The sequence below is a fragment of the Rhinolophus hipposideros genome, assembly GCF_964194185.1.
Source record: "Rhinolophus hipposideros genome assembly, chromosome: X".
Lineage (NCBI taxonomy): Eukaryota > Metazoa > Chordata > Mammalia > Chiroptera > Rhinolophidae > Rhinolophus > Rhinolophus hipposideros.
In genome coordinates this window covers 87,172,492-87,192,092 of record NC_138046.1, presented here as the reverse complement: position 1 = coordinate 87,192,092, position 19,601 = coordinate 87,172,492, and the positions used below count along the sequence as shown (strand labels likewise).

The following is a 19,601-nucleotide window of genomic DNA, read 5'->3' as shown; positions in this document are numbered from 1 at the left end:
TAGCAGCCACAAAAATCAGAGTGCCAGTTGAGAGTATAAGCTCTTTTCTGAGAGATACGAATGAGCTGGAACGAGGCAGAGGGAGAATGCAAAGATGATATTCACCATCTTCCATTTTCTGAGAGCATCTCAGTAGGCCCCAACCGGTGTGCCAAACCAGAAGCCTGCCCCTCAGGTCAAAGCTACTGAATAAACAAATAGGCCTCTTTCACAAAAAGACTGGAGGTATATTTCATTTTGCTATCTCTGTTGTGCCCTGGGAATGGTAATCTGCCAACAACTCTCTCTCTCTGATTGTTACAGTCCTGTGAGACTCAGAAACTTAAGCCCTGCTGGCCACCAGAACCAGGCAATCAAGGGGCATCCCCTGGGTGGCAGCCACAAAAACTGAGGCACCAGATGTAAAAATTGGGGCACCAGATGCATGTAAAAGCTCTCCTCTGGGAGATATTGGTGCTCTGGAGCATGTCAGAGGGAGAATGGAAAGATGGTTCCCGCCCTCCAAGGTCTCTGGAAAGGATTACAGTTGACCCTCAGATGTATGTTTAATTAGAAACCTGCCCCTCAGGCTGCAGCTATGAAGATAAGCTAATAGGCCTCTTTTCACAGAAAGACTGGACTTCTCCGGCTGTTGTCTCTTGCTGTGCCCTGAGGGTGGTAGCCAGTTAAAAACACTTTCTCCCTTGGTTACAATTCTGTGGGACATGTAAGCATATGCCCCACTGGCCATGAGATCCAGGTGGTCTAGAGGTGTCGCTTGGGGGCAGCCTCCAAAATCAGGGCACCCAACGAGGATACAAACCCCTTCCAGGAGATACCAGTGAGCTGGATCAAAGCAGAGGGAGTGCAAAGATGTCATCACCTGCTACAGCGAGGCAGAAGGAACCAGAATCTTCTAAGAAGAAGCTTCCCTGTTTCCCTGAAAATAAGACCTGGCTGGGCAATCAGCTCTAATGCATCTTTTGGAGCAAAAATTAATATAAGCCCCGGTATTATATTATATTATATTATATTATATTATATTATATTATTATATTATATTATATTATATTATATTATATTATATTATATTATATTATATGATTATATTATACCTAGTCTTATATTATAGCAAAATAAGGCCAGGTCTTATACTAATTTTTGCTCCAAAAGAGCTGATTGTCTGGCTAGGTCTTATTTTCGGGGAAACATGGTTATACTTTAGTTTCTTCTTGTCTAAAATAGTCAGTTTGTAAGAAGTGTCTAAAAAGCTAGAAAGTCTAGATCAGAGTTTCTCAATGTCGGCACGCATGGTTGATTCTTTGGGCCAGATAGTTCTTTGTTCTGCCCTGTGCATTTCAGGAGGTTTAGCACAATCCCAGGCCTTTACTCACTAGAAGCCTGCAGCACACCCTCTTCCCCTGAGTTGTAACAATGAAAAATGTCTCCATGCATTGTTATATGTCTTCTGGGGGGTAAAATCACCCCCAGCTGAGAATCACTCGCGTAGAAGCATGATAGTGTTGTAGTTAAGAGCACGGTTTTTGCAGAATTATGTATGAATCAAGACTCTTTTGCTTACTGGCTGTATGACCTTGAGCAAATCACTTCCCTGTACTAAACCTCACTTTCCTCATCTGTAAATGAGGACAATGAGGCCTTGTTTAGGGTTGTTGTAAGGATTAAATGAGATCATGTATATAAAACACTCAATACATAGTGGGAATAATAATGAGTTAACATTATTAACCATTATTAATTAACAAAGATTACAAGTTTCTAGGAAATGGTGAATGAAGAAGGTTTCTAAGGGTAGACCCAGAACTTATTTTTTTAATTGCCCACACTGTCATAAGAGAGCTCAGCTTTTTCCTAGTAGCTTTTCCCTTTTGCTAGTAGGCCTCACTAATTAAGAACCATCAAAGATGAGCATCTTAAATCTTTCTCTTAAAGACTCCATAGCCAGATCTGGAAAGTCAGGATACTGAGTTCTATACTATGGAATCTGTATAATCTATTTGTAACAGTCTCTGAGATTTCTATCTATGTGTATGCACAGCAAAGCTTCAATTCAGCCCTTCTCTTGAGGTCAAGTCCTTAAGTATCAAGGAGATAAGAAGAGTCTTACCGTAGAATTACACCAGAGACATCGGAAATCTTGAAGTCTTTGGTAACTGCCACAGTTCTCATGACATACTGCACATTGAGAACTGACAGATATATTTCCTTCTACCCACTGATGGGGCATAGTTTTCTGAAAGGTAAAAAGAGACAAGAAGAAGAATTTAGAAATATAAGGAGAAGAAGAGCCAGCTGGAATAACTATACTACTCCATGGAGGACATTAGATAACCTCAAGGAAGTTTTTCCTGGTCTTGTCCTCCCCACTCCAATGCTAGTGACCAATGACAGGTAGGAGTGGGGGGCTTTAATTCTTCCAGATTGGTTGGATCATGAGCCTGGGGAAGAAGCCTACTTGGGTTGTTTGGAGAGGGGAAGAAGTCTTCTTTCCTTTGTGTGTCCTGGCTGAAGGGGAGGTGTAAACCGGTGACAGTGAGAGAGCATGGCTGGTTCTTACCACTTCATCTTCAGGAAGGAGGAGGTCATCAGTGATGGACAAGGTATTCCACTTGCAGTCTTTGCTTGCTCTCAAAGCACATAATCTGTGAGACTTCACTTTGCACACTGTGAAAAAGAGGAAGGAAAAAGATAGATGAAAATCTGGTGATAAGGAAGATTCTAATTCCCTTCCATAAGCTGTTCTGAAAGTTAGAACCTAGATGCATCTAAATAGTTCTGATCCACCTCCAAAGGTCTATTTTCCACATGACTCAGTCCCTTTTTATTCTTACTGGCTACATTTTCTACTGTCTGACTTGAATGGAAATTGATGGTAAAAATGAGGTGATTTCTGTTTTTCTAACACTTGTGACCATATTGTCTGGTTCTTCCAGACCTAACCCTCCATTTTGATTCATGAGAATTCCCCCTTATACCAGTTTCTTCCCATTTCCTTTCCGCAGTCTGTTAAGTGTCAGAGCTAACCTTACACTAGAGCCAGTGACCTAGTGTGAGTCAGTGATACTAAAGCCACATGAGCTCCTTCATCCCTATCTCCAACCACTTAGCTCCACTTCCTAAAGGAAACAGAAATGTACCTTCACAGATAATAACATTTTTAGATAAGGCAGGAATGCTCTCCCGGCAAACATTGCAGTGCTGGGTCCGGGGACTGTGGCTGGAGTACCAATAGTGCATTCCAACAAGGAAAGGGTTGTTTTCTGCTGCAGGTATCTAAAATAAATAAAAGAGAAGAGAGAATAGAGAGTTAGTCACAGAGATAAATTAAGGAAGGCCAGACAAGCTGCTGTTAAGGCTGAAATGACCAGGTGTCAGAGCATGTCAATAGGAAGAATGAAAGTTGGAGCCAATACCTAAGAAATCTCCCACCTCCGTTTTTTTACCCCCCAGTGGTTTTGGAAAGGGAAAAAGAATAGGGGTATAAATCCTTGAATAGGAGATAAAGGCAGGAGCAATGATATTTATAGTGGTTGGCCAAATCACTACATTGGTTTAGTCTAAGCAACATTAGTTTTGTAAGCCTTGGTCTTGGCTCTCTTTGAGTACTCAGCAAAAGGAGATGGTGAATTGGAAAATCATTGATATCCAAGTCCTCTGGCCAGTCAAGAAAGGGAGGAGGCAAGGCTCTGACTCTGGGATAAAGGAAGTTTGTCAGGCTTTAGCTACCTCCTGGAGACATACATTCCCCTTCTGGCCCTACTGCTGCCAGGTGAGCAGAATATTGCATTACTTGGATAACAGTTTCATCTCAGGAGTTTCTTGCCCAAGCACTATTTTCTGAATACATGTTCTGACTCCCTGTAGTAGTTTCCTGCTTTAATCTATTTAATTCATTAAAAATTCATTAAACAGGGCCGGCTCAGGTGGTTAGAGCTCCATGCTCCTGACTCCGAATGCTGCCAGTTCGATTCCCACATGGGCCAGTGGTCTCTCAACCACAAGGTTGCCAGTTCAATTCTTCGAGTCCCGCAAGGGATGGTGGGCTCCACCCCCTGCATCTAAGATTGAAAATGGCACCTTGAGCTGAGCTGCCTCCAGAATGGCTCAGTTGGTTGGAGCGCGGGCTCTCAACCACAAGGTTGCCGGTTTCGACTCCCGCAAGGGATGGTGGGCTGTTCCCCTGCAACTAGCAACTGGCAACTGGACCTGGAGCTGAGCTGTACCCTCCACAACTAAGACTGAAAGGACAACAACTTGAAGCTGAACGGCACCCTCCACAACTAAGATTGAAAGGACAACAACTCGACTTGGAAAAAAAGACCTGGGAGTACACACTGTTCCCCAATAAAGTCCTGTTCCCCTTCCCCAATAAAATAAAAAAAAAATTCATTAAACAATATTTACTGAATAACTACTCTGTGCTTGGCACTTTTCAATGCATTGGGAATATGGTGATAAATAAGATAAAGTCTCTGCCTTCATGTAATGACATTATATTTGTCTTCTTTCATCATATTGAATTTGACATTTACTATCTGTAAACTCTGCATTTGTTTATCACAGCCTGACTCTCATGACTGAGGGGCAGGCACAGGGCATACCAGCAACTAGTTTGGGGATTGAAAGAAGAAGGAAATAGGTGGGTATCAAAAACTCCCCAATTTGTTCCAGATGTGCATTCCACAGGACTCTTTTACCTTTTCTCTAATTCCTGTGAATGTCTGATTTTTTCCTTCTTTGCAGGCATACAGATTCAGCATTTTATTCTTGATATTATAGTGGGTTGGGTGTGTAAAGGCATGACAAGACTTTAAAAAGAACTATATATTCTCCCTGATACCAACTGATAGTGGTTGAGAGAGAGAGAGAGAGAGAGAGAGAGAGAGAGAGAGAGAGAGAGAGAGAGAGAGAGAGAGAACGAGTGCTCTTGAAAGGCTCTGGTACGTTAAGTGTTCAATCTTGATCCACTTACAGGAATTAGCTATATAAAACATAGCCTATATATGGCACTCTCTGATACCTGCTTCCCGCTTCTGGCATGCTGGCTATGTGCTAAGCTGTTGTTGTATTGACTAGGAAGCTTCTGGAAGGAAAAGATACTTTAATGAGCTAAGGGGTCACCTGATCTGGGATGATTGCAATGTTTTTTTCATGCTGAGATCCTGGCAATGTTTTTAAGAAAATCAGAGGGTGGAGAGTCCTGAGGAAATGACATAGTCTTGGCTGTGGCACTCTGACCTCCGAGCACCTTTCTATTTCCTGTAGATTACAACTCTATAAGTACCTTCCTTCCAACCTCCTTCCCTCCCACAATAATTACTAAGAGCCTACTTTGTGTTATCTATGAAGCTAGGCACTGAAGATACAGAGATGAGTAAGCCCCAATTCTTGCCCTCAAGGAGCTCATAGTCTACTGGAGGAAAAAACTTCCTAAACACATCATCCCAGTATAGAGTGACAAGTGAGCTCTCCTAGAATGTGCAAGATCCTAGAATGTGCAGGACAAACAGAAGAAATACAGAACTCTGCCTGGGTAGAATATTGAATTTCATGGTCCAATTAGCTAAATATAAAATAATATGTAAAATGGACATTGTTTTGGTCTAGCAGTTGAGGAGATGGGATTTATATTCCTTATGTGCATCCTATTCTATAAGGAAACTTTGATGCATTCAACCCTGGATGAGTATGTGTTGTATGTTAAATTGTGCCCTCCCTCCAAAAATATGTTTAAGTCCTAACCCCTGTTACCTATGAATGTGACCTGATTTGAAAATAGGGTCTTTACAGGTGTAATTAACGTAAGATAAGGTCATAATGGACTTGAGTGAGCCCTATCCAATGACTGGTGTCCTTATAAGAAGAGGGAAATTTGGACACAGACTCCGGAGAGAACACCATGTAATCATAGAGGCAGAGTTTGGAGTGATGTGTCTATGAGCTAAGGAATGCCAAGGAAGGCCTGCAATCATCAGAAGCTAAGTAGGGGCAAAGAAGGATCTTCCCCTAGAACATTCAGAGAGAACATGGCCCTGCCAACACCTTGACTTTGGGCTTCTAGACTCCAGAACTGTGAGAGAATAAGTTTCTATTGTTTTAATTCACCTAGTTTGTGGTCATTTGGCATGGCAGTACTAGGAAACTAATACAGTTTTTCGTACTGGGAAGTGGGGCACTGCTGTAACAAATACCTAAAAATGTGGAAGTGGTTTTGGAATTGGGTAATGAGTAGAAGCTGGAAGAATTCTGAGGCACATGATAGTAAAATCCTAGATTGCCTTGAACAGAATGTTGCTAGAAAGATGAACATTAAAGATGCTCCTGGTAAGGTCTCAGACAGAAATTAGGAATATATTATAGGAAACTGGGAGAAAGATAATCCTTTTTTATAAAGTGGCAGAGAAGTTGGCTGAATTTTGTTCTACCATTGCTATTACTGTTCCAATTTTACTGTAGAACTTGTAAGCGATAAACTTAAATATTGCACTGAGGAGATTTCCAAGCAAGATATAGCTTGGTTTCTCTTTGCTGGTTATAGTAAAATGCAAGAGAAAAGAGATATTTTTAGGAAGGAACTTGGGCTAGTATGCTCAGGCTGCCATAACAAAATACCATAGACTGGGTAGCTTAAATAACAGAAATTTATTTTCTCACAGTTTGGAGGCTGGGAAGTCCAAAATCAAGGTGCTGGCTGATCCAGTTCCTGGTGAGAGCTCTCTTCCTGGCTTGCAGATGGCTACATTCTTGCTGTGCACTCACATTGCCTTTCCTCAATACATGTTAGCAGGGAGAGAGAGAGAGAGAGAGAGAGAGAGAGAGAGAGAGAGAGAGAGAGAGAGAGAGAGAGAGAGAGAGAGAGAAAGGGGGAGAGAGAGAAAGTGGAAGAGAGAGAGAGAGAGAGAGAGAGAGAGAGAGAGCACGCTCAATCTCTCTCTCTCCCTTTTCTCATAATGTCACTAATCCTATGAGGTTAGGATTCCACTTTTATGACCTAATTTAATGTTAATTGCCTCCTAAAATCCTTATCTCCAAATATAGTCACATTGGGGATTAGGGCTTCAAAATATGAATTGTAGGGGTCACAATTCAGTCCATGGCATAACTATTAAGGAAAAAGTCACCAGAACTGGAAGATTTGGAAGTTATCAGCCTATCCATACTGCAGAACATGAGGAAGTGTTCTCATGTGCTCTGGAGAGAGCACTAAGGGTGTAGCTGGACAAACTTTTGCTGGAGGGATTAGATGTGTGATACATGGATTTAATAAATTATCTCAGCAGAAACACTGCCAGCTTGGACTGAAGGGGGACAAAGTTCAAAATGAAGGACAGCTGTCAGACCAGAAGCTAAGAAGAGGCAAAGAAGGATTCTTTTCTAGAGCTTTCAGGTAGATTATGGCCCGGCCAATACCTTGATTTTGGACTTCTAGACTCCAGAACTGTGAGAGAATAAGTTCCTATTGCTTTAATTCACCCAGTTTGTGGTCATTTGTTATGACAGTCATGGGAAACTACTACAGTAAGTCAAAAGGCTTTCCAGTAGTTGACACAGATTCAAAATCCATTTGGAATACAGATGAAAAACCGTGGCATGGATACAAACCACTATTACTGAATGTTTGATTCTCCCAGGTTGGCCATTGGTTGGGTGACCATGATCCAAAGCAGGACACTTTCAACACTGAAATGGGGAGCTATTAGTAATTATGCTGGGACAACAAGTGTGAACTGTGTTCATTCTGAGAAAACCACTAGCCATGGAGACACTATGCATGAGCTAGAAAGTAATTTAGCCTTTGGATTTCCTCTTTGACCCAATGGTTGTTCAAACTATATTGTTTAGCTTCTACGTATTTGTGAATCTTCCCATTTTCTTGCTGTTATTGATCTCTATTTCATTCCGTTATGGTCAGAAGAGATATTTAGAATGATGTTCATGTTTTTTAAACGTGTTAAGTGACCTTCCACGTTATCTATCCTGGACGATGTTCCATGTGCCCTTGAGAAGAATGTGTCTTCTGCTGTTGTTGGGTGGAAATTTCTGTATATGTCAGGTCCATTTGGTCAGTAGTGTTATTCAAGTTAGATGTTTCTCTACTGATTTTCTGTCTGCATGTTCTATCCATTATTGTAAGTGGGGTAGTGAAGTCCCCTTCTTTTATTGAATTGCTGTCAATTTCTGCCTTCAGATCTGTCATTATTTGTTTTATATATTTAGGTATTCTGAATTTGAAGATTAAATATATATATATGTATATATATATATGTATATATATATATATATATATATATATATATATATATATATATATCACATATGTTGAATTAACCCTTTTATCATTATATTATGTCTTCTTTTGTTTCTAGAGACAGCTTTAGAAATAAAGTCTATTGTGTAGGTATAAGTATAGCCAGCCATACTTTCTTTTGGTTACCATTTGCTTGAAATATCTTTTCTATCTCTTCACTTTTAGCCTATAGTGTCTTTAATTTTACAGTGAGTCTCTTATAGACAGCATATTTCTGGATCTTGTTTTTCACCTTTTCAGCCCCTCTAGGACTGCTGGAGTCTTCCTGCTTGCCTTTTCTCTTGTGGGAGGAGATCAGGTCAAAGAGATTCCGTTTGGCCCCAACCTCTGCCAGACCAGAGGATGAGTCTACATAGGTAAACTGCTTACTATGCTTTTCTATGTGGCCACTCTGTCTCTCCATAGAGTTTCTGCAGCTTCTTTATTGTATTTTGGAACTCTCTCAGAGCTATTCTAGTTGGCATGTAGTTGTTTATTTTTTGTTTTTGTGGGGGAGACCTCCTAGTCTGACATCTTGCTGATGTCACTATGAAAAATTAATTTTCTATACAACATTCTCAGAAGTTGTTTAAACAGTTTGCTTTAAATACTTCCAATGACATGGAGCTTTCTACCTAAAGAAGCAGTTGATGCCATTCTTGCAGCTCACAGTGAATATTAGAAAGTTTTTCTACTAGGCCAAGGACTAAGAAAAAAACTTTCTAAAATTTAGAGCTTTAGGAACATTGAATGGACTCTTGCAAGAATCTTAGTTCCCCATCTTTGGAAGCATTCATGTAAAGGCTACATGACTTTTCTAAAGGTGCTTTATAATTTAGAATCTGTAGTCTAGATGACTTTTAAGGTCCATTTCTTCGACGACAATTCATTATTAGAGAGAGCCAAACTTTCAATCTAGTTTTCCATGCAGTTTCTTATTTCTATATATATATTTTTTAATTAATTTTATTGGGGTGACAATTGTTAGTAAATTTACATAGATTTCAGGTGTACAATTCTGTATTACATCGTCTATTAATCCCATTGTGTGTTCACCACCCAGAGTCAGTTCTCCTTCCATCACCATATATTTGATCCCCTTTACCCTCATCACCCACCCCCCACCCCCTTACCCTCTGGTAACCACTAAATTATTGTCTGTGTCTATGAATACTATTCGGCGTTAAGGAAAGATGATATAGGAGCATTTGTGACAACATGGATGGATCTCGAGAGAATAATGCTAAGTGAAATTAGTCAGACAGAAAAAGCAGAGAACCCTATGATTTCACTGATATGTGGTATATAAACCAAAAAGAATAAGACAAACAAATGAGAAACAAAAACTTATTTCTATATTTTTATTCTTTCTTTAAGTCTCCCAAGCTCAAACATTTTATCTGCCTGTGACTTCTCTCTCTTCTTTGCCTCTCTCATATATTTAGGCTCTCCCCCAACCCCAAGTTGTTATCTACTATCTGTCTTCCCTTTCTTTCCTTATTCCGGGGCTTAACTTTGTTTTGCCTGCATTAATCTATAGCCTCCTCTCTGATCTTCTGGCCTCCAGTTTATCCCTTGTTTAATCCATTTTGTATTTCTAAAGTATCCCTTTGATAAACTTTCTTCCCTTTCTAATCTATCCTTAAACTGAACTTTGATCATGTTGCAATTCTCCCCCACTCTTTATCCTGGCATTGATAATTCTTCACAATCAGGCTCAACCTACCTCTCCAGACATGCTTCTTAAATCACTTTCCCAAACATTTCTGGTCAAATAGACTGCCCCTTTCACTCTATTCAGAAAAGGTTCTGTTTTTCTGTTACTCAGCTTTTACTTCTGCCAATTCCCCTGCTCAGGACTTCCGCCTGTCCCTAATCCCCAGCCACCAATAAAATCCTATTTATCTTTCAAAGTCAGTCTCAAATCTCTCCTCTATAAACTCTTCCCAGAGGACTCCAGCCCATACTTATCTCTTCCTCCCTTGAATTCCCATACCACTTTAATGTCTGTTTTATTCATCTGGCAATCAATCACGCGCTGCCTGTAACATCTCTGAAAATTGTTATTTATCTTGAGTACTGTCATGTAACTTTTTCTTTTGTGTATATTTTCTCTTCCCACTACTAAAAAGATCACTGAGGTCAGGAGCAGCTATACCTTTTCAACTCTCTATGGAACAGAACTGGGCATCTGGTAGGGGCTGTCCTTAATGTGTACTGACTAGTTTCCAATAGGTTATCCAGTTACTCTGTAGTGATTTTAATAGACCACTAAGTTTATGATTAATCTTTCTTCATCCCACATCAGGCATTGGTGGTGACAGAGGATAGAATAGACCACTGGAGATAAGGTATATATGAGAGAAAGCATATTTGACTCTTTAAGCCTCAAGCAAGATGAATTACTACGATGCTGGTGGTGAGACATTTCACTATCAGCTAAAAGTGTTCCTTAATCGATTTAGGTCCCTGGCGCAGCTCCACAGAGGTTGTGATTGCAACCTGAAACTGAACTCTTTTGAAAAAGTAAACAGGCAGATTATTATTTTTTTCCTTTTTAGTTTGTGCTGGGTAGTCAACACCAAAGTGTTTAATTCAATTGAGTCGGGAATTGCACATCAATACTCTTATGGCTTTCTCTAGAAGTTTTTGCATTCCTGGACTAATAATTAAAATTCAAAATATCCTATGTGACCTTTTTTTGCCAAACTGAGAATTTGTGATTCATGAGAAGTGCTCCAATTTGGATAGAGATAAGCCAAGGGAAAGAAAGGGATTGGTCTACAAGGGTGAGGAGCGTGGAAATCACAACTTTTGTGGCTACCTCTAATGCTGTGCCATAGAGGCCTCATTGCAGGTGTGCAAGAAGCACAGGATATGCTTTCCAAGAGGAAAGGAAGAAAAAAATAACAAAGGAGTGAAATGCTGAGTGCTAAGTCATGCAAAGACCATCATCAGATTATAAGCAAAGAATCTCCCTAAGCATACACAATGTGGGCCTGGGAGAGGCCTTGATGATATGTGGAGAGGTACCTAGGCTTCAGTTCGGTCAACCTGTCATGTACTCACTGTCGTGAGGAGCAGAATTTGTAGTTATGAAACCAAGTGATCAAAAGCCAGAGAAGTTCTGGGGAAGTGAGGGCAGATGGTTTTACTTCATGGCATTGTTTTTACTTCTAAAACCCATTATTCCTCAAGCTTCAGTCTACATTGCTTCATCCCAAATGCCTATAATAATCCTCTACCTTTTGCTAGTTATTTAAGACATCAGGTTCTTTCTAAGGGTAGATTCATGTTCCCCTTTATCTCTAAGACCTTCAGAGCACAACTTTGCTTTAGGATGAACCACGTATCATTCCCTTTCTCTTTGGCTTTAAGATTATCTTCAGATTCATTTATTCATTTAAAAAAATGTTTGTTGAGGCTCTGTTATGTGCCAGACATTGCTCTAAGTAAACGAATGACACAAATTCCTCCCCTCTTAAAACTTACATAACTTCTAACTGTGGTAGGTCTGCAGAATAGTGGGATGAGGGCATAACCCAGAGTTTGAATGGTGGCACCATTTATGGCGGGGAGTAGTGGCCAGGGGTTTGGTATTGATTGCTAAGGAGAAAACGAACCCTGCTAAGCTCTGCGGAAGCCTGCTCCTTGCTCTCCCCCCTATATTTCTTCTGTGGTGGACAATGAACAGAGAGGCAGAATTGTGGTTAAGGACATAGGCTTTGGAGTCACACAGCCTGGGTCCAAGTCCTGGCTTTGCTACCAAGTAGTTGTTTTATCTTGATCCGGTTCCTTCTCTTTTGTGAGCCTCAGTTTCTTTAGCTGTTACTGTAGTCACTCAGCAGACCCAAATCAAGACTGCTGATTACAGCTTTGCTAACAGAGCAACATCTAAATGAGCTGCTCATATACATCTTGAGTGTCTCATCTATTGGGCATATAGTGACATCTACATGTCAGATGGATGTATACAGAGGTATCTAAACCACATACGTACCAAGGTCTGAGTCTAAGTGAATTACTCCTATTTACGAATAGTTTTAAATAAATTTCTTAATAATATCTGTAATTCCTAACCAGATGGGTTCTGCTTCCATTTTACTATTTCCCTGTTTGAAAAGTGGCTTAACTAATGCAGTCAATTATGTGTTTACCCCTGAGAATTGTGTGGATTCTCTACTATTTCATTTACCTTACGAATTTCTCCCTGTTGAACGGTTTTTATGACATTAATCCATTCTTCCATGTCTCTCCGGTTGGGTGCAGCCAGGGTAATTTTTCGTTGTGGTGTGATCACCTAAACAAAAAGTCGCATTATTAACTGATCCCCACTCCACAAATTTGCCCCCATACAAAGCATATAAATTCTCCAAGGACCTAGGCAGGTCTACCAAGCATAACCCAAGCCACTATTTAAAAACAAGGCAGAAGTTCCCAGAGCAATTTGCAGCTCAGCTCCTTAGGTACCCACCCAAAATAATAATAATGATGATAGTAATAAATAGCACTTTAATGGCATTTACTACATTCCAGTCACTGTTTTATTGTACTTTATTATTTATTTCAATCTTCATTACAACTCCATGATATAAGCATTTCCCCCACTTTGTAGTCAGGAAAAACAAAGGCATAAGGAGTTAAATGACTTGCCCAGGGCCACCTAGCAGATAAAAAGCTAAGCCAGAATTGAAATCCAGACTCTTTGGCTCTGGAGCACATGTTTTTAAACACTAAGCCATGCATTCATCTATTACTCAAGTGAGGTTGCCTGAAAATCCTACTCACTTACTGCTGTTCTGTCTACTTGAAAATTGTAAAAGGGTATATGCTTCATCAGGGTGTGCCTTTTTCTGTTTGAGGGGATAGTGAGAATGGAATGAGACACCTAAAAGTCTGGTTTGTTTCTTTCTTATGGTCAGGGACAACCTGAAATGAATTTTACTGTTGTTTCTCTTAATCCTGCTCATGAGAACCCAGGTAGGAAAAATGAAAAAAAGCTATACTTAGGATCTAGCAGAGGTAGACCATGCTCAGGACTTGGTCTTTTCCCAGAGGGCAGGAGGGAGCATGGATAGCTATAGTATCAGTCATTGCTTCAGTGGCCCTACTTGCTTTTTCTATTGGCACCCCCTCTCCCTAAATCTTGGAACTAGAATTCACCAAATCAACAAGCAGTTCTTTTCTCCTTTCACGTGTAGCACAGCATGATTCTGTAATAGATGGGAATAGGAACTAGTGGGAATTGTGACAACAGCCAGTCCTTTGGTCCAAACCCATTCTTGTATGGGGCTGATTCTTGGGGATGCTTCTGGGTTTTAATTAGGCTAAGGGACAACCTAGCCCTTGGGATTTCTTTGCAGAGTAGAGACCAAAAACATTAGCCTGTATACTCATCACCCAAAGGTTAAGCTTTTGGGAAATGCATCAACAGAATCCTCAGCTTTACCCTGGGTCAGTGTGATGTAATCAGAGTGAAATGAGAGTAGGGTCTCCCTCTTCTATCCAGTTGCCCTTCTTTCAAAGGAGAATAGAATGTGGACCAGCCACAGAAGAAATGTATTGGGCTTATAGCTCTTTAGTCTGTTAGGTATAACCCTCCACTCACCTGAAGAGGAACCCCAGTCTCCATAACCCACCACTGAGGCTGGGAGAAGACAGTTCTTGGAGGAGGTGGCTAGGAGAATTCCTGGGTCAGTGGGCATGCTATTTTTCGGTGAGCTTTCTATCCTGGATTCACTTGAACGACCAAAGTCTTAAGAAATTTCAGCAATGCCAAACCCTTGAATACTTCCCTAGAGAATCCTCTGCTTTCTTTGAGGTATTCTCATCAGCAATCTCAGCATAGGGTAACTTTCACTTTGGATTTAGGTTCTTATCTGTTTCATCAGAGAGAATGTCGTGTAGCTCCATTATCCTGATATTTCTACAACACATTTGGAGTCTCTTGAAAGCCTCCCCCTGATACTCTTCTAAATCACCTTCATCAGGAGGATTGATTTTTGTAATAGTCACTATCCCTAACCCCAAAATCAGCTCAGCTTTATAACTGTCTGGTAATAGGGAACAGGGCCATCACTTTTTCCACCTATCAGTGGGCTTGTAAAACTGTTTACATGAATAATCTTCAGCACTCATTTGTAATGCTACCTTAAGTGGATTTCCACGCCCACTTTGAGATCAAAGGAGACTTGGGAAACCTGAACTCTTAAGAGGCAACAAGTGGGTGTGGCGACCACCACTCACCTCCCCTCGCTTCCCAGCTAGCTCCCACCCCTGCCCATTCAGTCATTCCCAATCTTACTTACACAAAAACTGTGGGAAAGGTTTCTACAGCTAGTTTCTGCCAAGGCGACCTGAGACAGATCAATTGTTTCAAAGCGTGCAAACTGCAAAGATATGAGAGAGAGGGAAAAAGAACCGTCTGGTTAATTAGACAAAGAGACACTTAAAAAGTAAACACATACATATACATAAACACTAAGAAGCATTTTTGATGGTCATGATGCAATCATTGTTTTGGCTTGAGTGCTGGGATTTATTTCATATCATGATTTTTGTTGATATATCAGGAAGAGTGAGAAATTACATTTAAATTGTTGAAACTGAGTCATCGATGACAAAACAAGTCTTGTCTAAACAGTGTGATTACATCACTCTTTTTTTTCTCTGGTCAGGTGGCCTATGGTATACACTATTAATGACTATTAATGGTATTTGGTTTTCTCTGTCCTAACCTTCTCACCTCAATGCCATATGTTCTTCTGTACTAAGTCTTCATGATACTTAGTCGTATTTATCCCTTTATGCTAATGCTTAAGTTCAACATTTTAACTGCTCCAACTTGTACAACTGAAGCCACACCCACTATTACTGCCCCTTTCCAAAGTTATTCTACTCTGTTAATTACTAAATGCTTCTCCTACTGTTCTTATTCTGTCATAGATGACATCCCCTGTAATAGCTCATTTAACAATTATTGGCTGGGTGTTTTCTCCTTCTCTCCATTTTCAGTTTAAAGCTGCCTTCAACTTCAACTGCTTTCTCTTACTCCTGCTGCCATATCCAGCTCTCTTCTTTTCCTGTTACTTTCAGGGGTAGGAGGTTGAAGTGAGGTGGCAATGAGAAAACCAACCAAGCCAAACTAAACCCAAATACGACTCTTCCTAAAACTTTTATGTGGATTAATACGAAGGCTTGGGTAATTCAGAATTATTCAAAACTAAAGGTTTATGCTGGAGAAGATAATGGGATGTGGTCTAGCTAGGGGCCTACTGGAGCAGAGAGGAGTTATTAGCTCCTGTTTCATCGACCGGGCAGCCTTTGACTTTGTTGTTAGTCCCATCTAGTTTGAGGCCTTTGTCTCTGTATACACAGGCTATAGTACTGTGTTTCCCCGAAAATAAGACCGGGTCTTATATTAATTTTTGCTCCAAAAAAAGGCATTAGGGCTTATGTTCAGGATTTCATCTTGAAAAATCATGCTAGGGCTAATTTTCCAGTTAGCTCTTATTTTGGGGGAAACATGGCGGGTAACATCCAGCCAGCATTAGGAAACCAGTACTATGGATACAGATAGGACTGGCTTCACTGGTATGCCACCTGTGCAGTCATACAGGGCCCCATGTTCAAAAGGGCCCCATAATTGGTTTAATGCTTTGTTGTTGCAATATTGAAATTCTTAATAAGTTTATCATTGAACTTGTGTTTTATAAGTGAAATCCAGTGGGACAATAGGTCATGAAAATGAGCACAGGAGATATGCACAATATGTCTGCCCACCCCATGTCTTGTCACTCTATTTGCATTCATGATGCCCATGAGCATAGAATTCCAGTGGACCATGATATGTGGGAGTTCAGCAAGATTCAAAGAAAATACAAGGTATGCATGTTACATTTATGACTGAGTAAGTAGGGGAGCTGACAGCCTTGAGAGGCCACACTTTCTGTTGGAACCGGAAGTTGCTTCAAACACAGCAATGGTGTTCTAAGAAACATGAACAACCGATGAACCCTATTGTATTCTTTTTTACTCATGTTACTTCCCTGTACTAATCAATCATTTATGCTGAAAATGATAACATCGAAGGAAAAGGAGAGGTAGAGAAACTCATAGTTCCTTTTCCTTTCAGTCAGAGAGTATTGATAGAATGTGTAAGTACCAAGATGTGAAATAAAACAGTTGAGTTAGTTTTGTGCAGTTTTGTGTACTGGTGAGAACAATATATGTGTGTGTGTGTGTGTGTGTGTGTGTGTGTGTGTCTGAGCGACTAAATACAAATTATACAATTTTGGTGGCTCTTCATATGAGTTAAATGCTTTTATATTTGCTTGTAAAACTAGCATTGTACTAGTTGGATGGATGGATGATAAAATTGCTAATATTTTTAAATTTTATTATTATTATTTTTTACTTATAATGACATTTAATAATAAATAAAAGATGCCCTGACAAATCACCGCTTTTTATTTTAGTGTCTTTACTGGCATTTCTGCTTGCTTTTTAAATAAGGGGGCCCCACATTTTTCTTTTGTACTGGGCTCCATAAATTATGTAGTTGGTTCTGGGTATAGAAGCTAATTAAGGAATCTATGAAAGAGAAGGGAAATAGAAAAGGAAAGGGAGAGAAAAGCATCCCCATTTGGCCCAAAAGAACAAGTTAAAGGAAGAATAGAAGGTTTCAACTTTTGCCTTAATATTTGTCAATAGATCTTTACATATGTGCCCATTAATTCACAGAACATTTTCTGGCACCCACCCACTAACCCAATTGAATATAGTATTCTCTTACTGCAGGATGGTGTGCAAAGCAGAGCCTTTGTCCTCGAACCAGAAAATATCTAAGCTTCCATCTCTGGAAGGAGTTACAGCTCTTCAGCAGAGTTCCTTCCTTCAGTATTTTCTGAAAGATAGAAGCATAGCAGTTGGATTAATTAGATCAATTTGCAAGACCATATCACTTGTGCTTTCAGTTCAGAAGATCAGATATCTGGAAGGCTCTATCTCTGTCATATATCTGAGAAATGGCCTGAGGGACAGGAAAGAACTCAAGGAAGTTAGTTCAATCAGAAAAGGCATTGGTTACTCTTGGATAAACCATTCAAGATGATACAGGCTATAAGTTTGTTAGGATACATGGCCTAAAAACCATGGAGAACATCTGCATTGGTGGTAGGGGGTGAGGAAGAGGGACATTAACACATAAGTATAAGAACAACATGCCTAGGAAAGAACATATGGTAGGGGAAGAGGCTGCGTTAAGTAAAGACAGATTTTTTGGAAGTTTCCAGGTTGTAGCTCTAGACAGGGCCTTCTTGTTGGCTATTTTAGAGTGTTTCTTTTTAGAATATTAAGTTGGATCACATTCCTTCCATGCTTACAAGCCCCCAATAGCTTCCCAACATTTTTAGAACCAAAGTCTTTACCATGGCCTTCAAGAGATTCATGGTCTGATGAGAGAGCAAAAAGAGAACCAAAAAGGAACTGCCTTCTGATTACTTTCTTTACATATCTCATGGTCTGACCACTGATTTTTTTCAGTTACTTGTTGAACAGGCTGATTCTAATGATTTGAGAAAAGTACTCACACCCACCGAGCTGGAACCAAACCCACACTGAATGGACAAAGAGCAAGACTTAGTAGTTTAAGTCACCAAATCAAGGTTCTACCATGAATTCCATCTATCATCTAAATTCACCATTGGGTGGTTGAGGAAGTATTTTGTTTGGCCCATTTAGTGTTTTTCAAAGTTTTTAATTAGTTGATATTATTTAAAAGGCAGAAGATTTTATATTAAAATCCAAGTTTCCTGTTTCTTTAAAATAATCAGAACCTCTGGTAACACTGGACCTATATTCTCACATGGCAACAATCTGCTGGAATGGAGTAGCAGCTGCTCCCTTCAGATGGGGTCCTGAATCCAGCAGGCATTTGGGATTGAGACCCCGATCTAAACAATTTTTTGCTACTCCTGTTCTCCCAAATATACATGCATCGATTACACTCTATGTTCAACTTTCTAACCAATAAGATAATACTAATGGACAGAACCTCTGTATGTCAATTGAAAAGTCAATTTATGAGCAATCCATGTTTACCTGAGTCCTCTTGATAACTTACGGGAGTTTCAAATATTGTACCACCCTTGAGATGCTTATAAAATAATGGAGCCAAGGAATCAAGACAAGGGGAACAATAAAATCTTGTGGGAAAGGGGAATATAGCAGGAAGAAGTGAGAAATTACATTTACATGGTTGAAACTGAATCATCAATGAGAAAACAAGTCTTGTCTAAACAGTGTGATTACATCACTCTTTCCTTTCTCTGGTCAGGTGGCCTATGGTATACACTACTAATGACGGTATTTGGTTTTCTCTATCCTAACTCTCTCACCTTGATGCCATATATTCTTCTGTACTAAGTCTTCATGATACTTAGTCAGTTATATCTAGCCCTTCCTGCTAGAGACTTAAGTTCAACATTTTAACTGCTCCAACTTGTACAACTGAAACCACACCCACTATTTCTGCCCCTTTCCAAAGTTATTCTACTCTGTTAATTACTAAATGCTTCTCCTACTGTTTTTATTCTGTCATATATGACATCCTCTGTAATAGCTAATTTAACAGTTATTGGCTGGATGTTTTCTCCTTCTCTCCATTTTCAGTTTAAAGCCACCTTCAACTTCAACTGCTTTCTCTTACTCCTGCTGCCATATCCAGCTTTCTTCTTTTCCTGTTCCTTTCAGGGGTAGGAGGTTGAAGTGAGGTGGCAATGAGAAAACAAGGAAAAGGCTTTGTTCCTTCAGAAGATTCCCAGAAACCTGGGCCTTCTGGTTCCTCAAGAAGATTCCCAGACACTGGTGATTTGAAACACTGAAATAAGTAGAATTCAGCCTCTTTTCCCCAACTACTTCCTTCCATCAACCCTTAGTAATGATCATTCTTTAATTCCCTTGTCTGGTACTTAAGAAATGTTCTCTTTTCTTCCCTTGCTTCTTCCCTGATAATTAATGACATCCTGTTATTCATGCAAGGACACAGCAAAAACAATTAATTAATCTATTAATCTGAGGCCACAGCAAATCATCAAAACCTTCAGTTCTCAGTCCATGAACTCAGCATTTGTCACAGTCAAGAAAAGAAAAGAAAGATTTTGTGATGCATCTATCATTGGCTAGAGTGCCTCATTCATATTTTCTGAGCTCCTACTATGACTCCACCTTTTGCTAGGCCCTTTGGGGTAGGTAAGTAAACTGTAGGCACATTCTCTGTCTCAAAAGTATGGGTAAGTGGGAGTGGAGAGGGAGG

The 19,601-nt window shown here is 40.0% G+C and overlaps 1 protein-coding gene across 2 annotated transcripts in view; it reads right to left on the bottom strand.

Annotated features, from left to right (window-relative positions):
- DGKK (diacylglycerol kinase kappa) overlaps positions 1–19,601 on the bottom strand; it is a gene marked incomplete at its 5' end in the record, with an annotated part of 139,464 nt that overhangs the window by 71,045 nt on the left and 48,818 nt on the right. The window contains 6 exons of one of the 2 annotated variants that reach the window (XM_081042492.1): positions 2,108–2,233; positions 2,558–2,664; positions 3,138–3,273; positions 12,483–12,587; positions 14,596–14,676; positions 17,082–17,192. In XM_081042492.1, coding sequence (XP_080898618.1) covers positions 2,108–2,233; positions 2,558–2,664; positions 3,138–3,273; positions 12,483–12,587; positions 14,596–14,676; positions 17,082–17,192 — 666 coding nt within the window. The remainder of the gene's footprint in view (positions 1–2,107; positions 2,234–2,557; positions 2,665–3,137; positions 3,274–12,482; positions 12,588–14,595; positions 14,677–17,081; positions 17,193–19,601) is intronic. The other variant, XM_081042493.1, reaches the window with a different exon arrangement.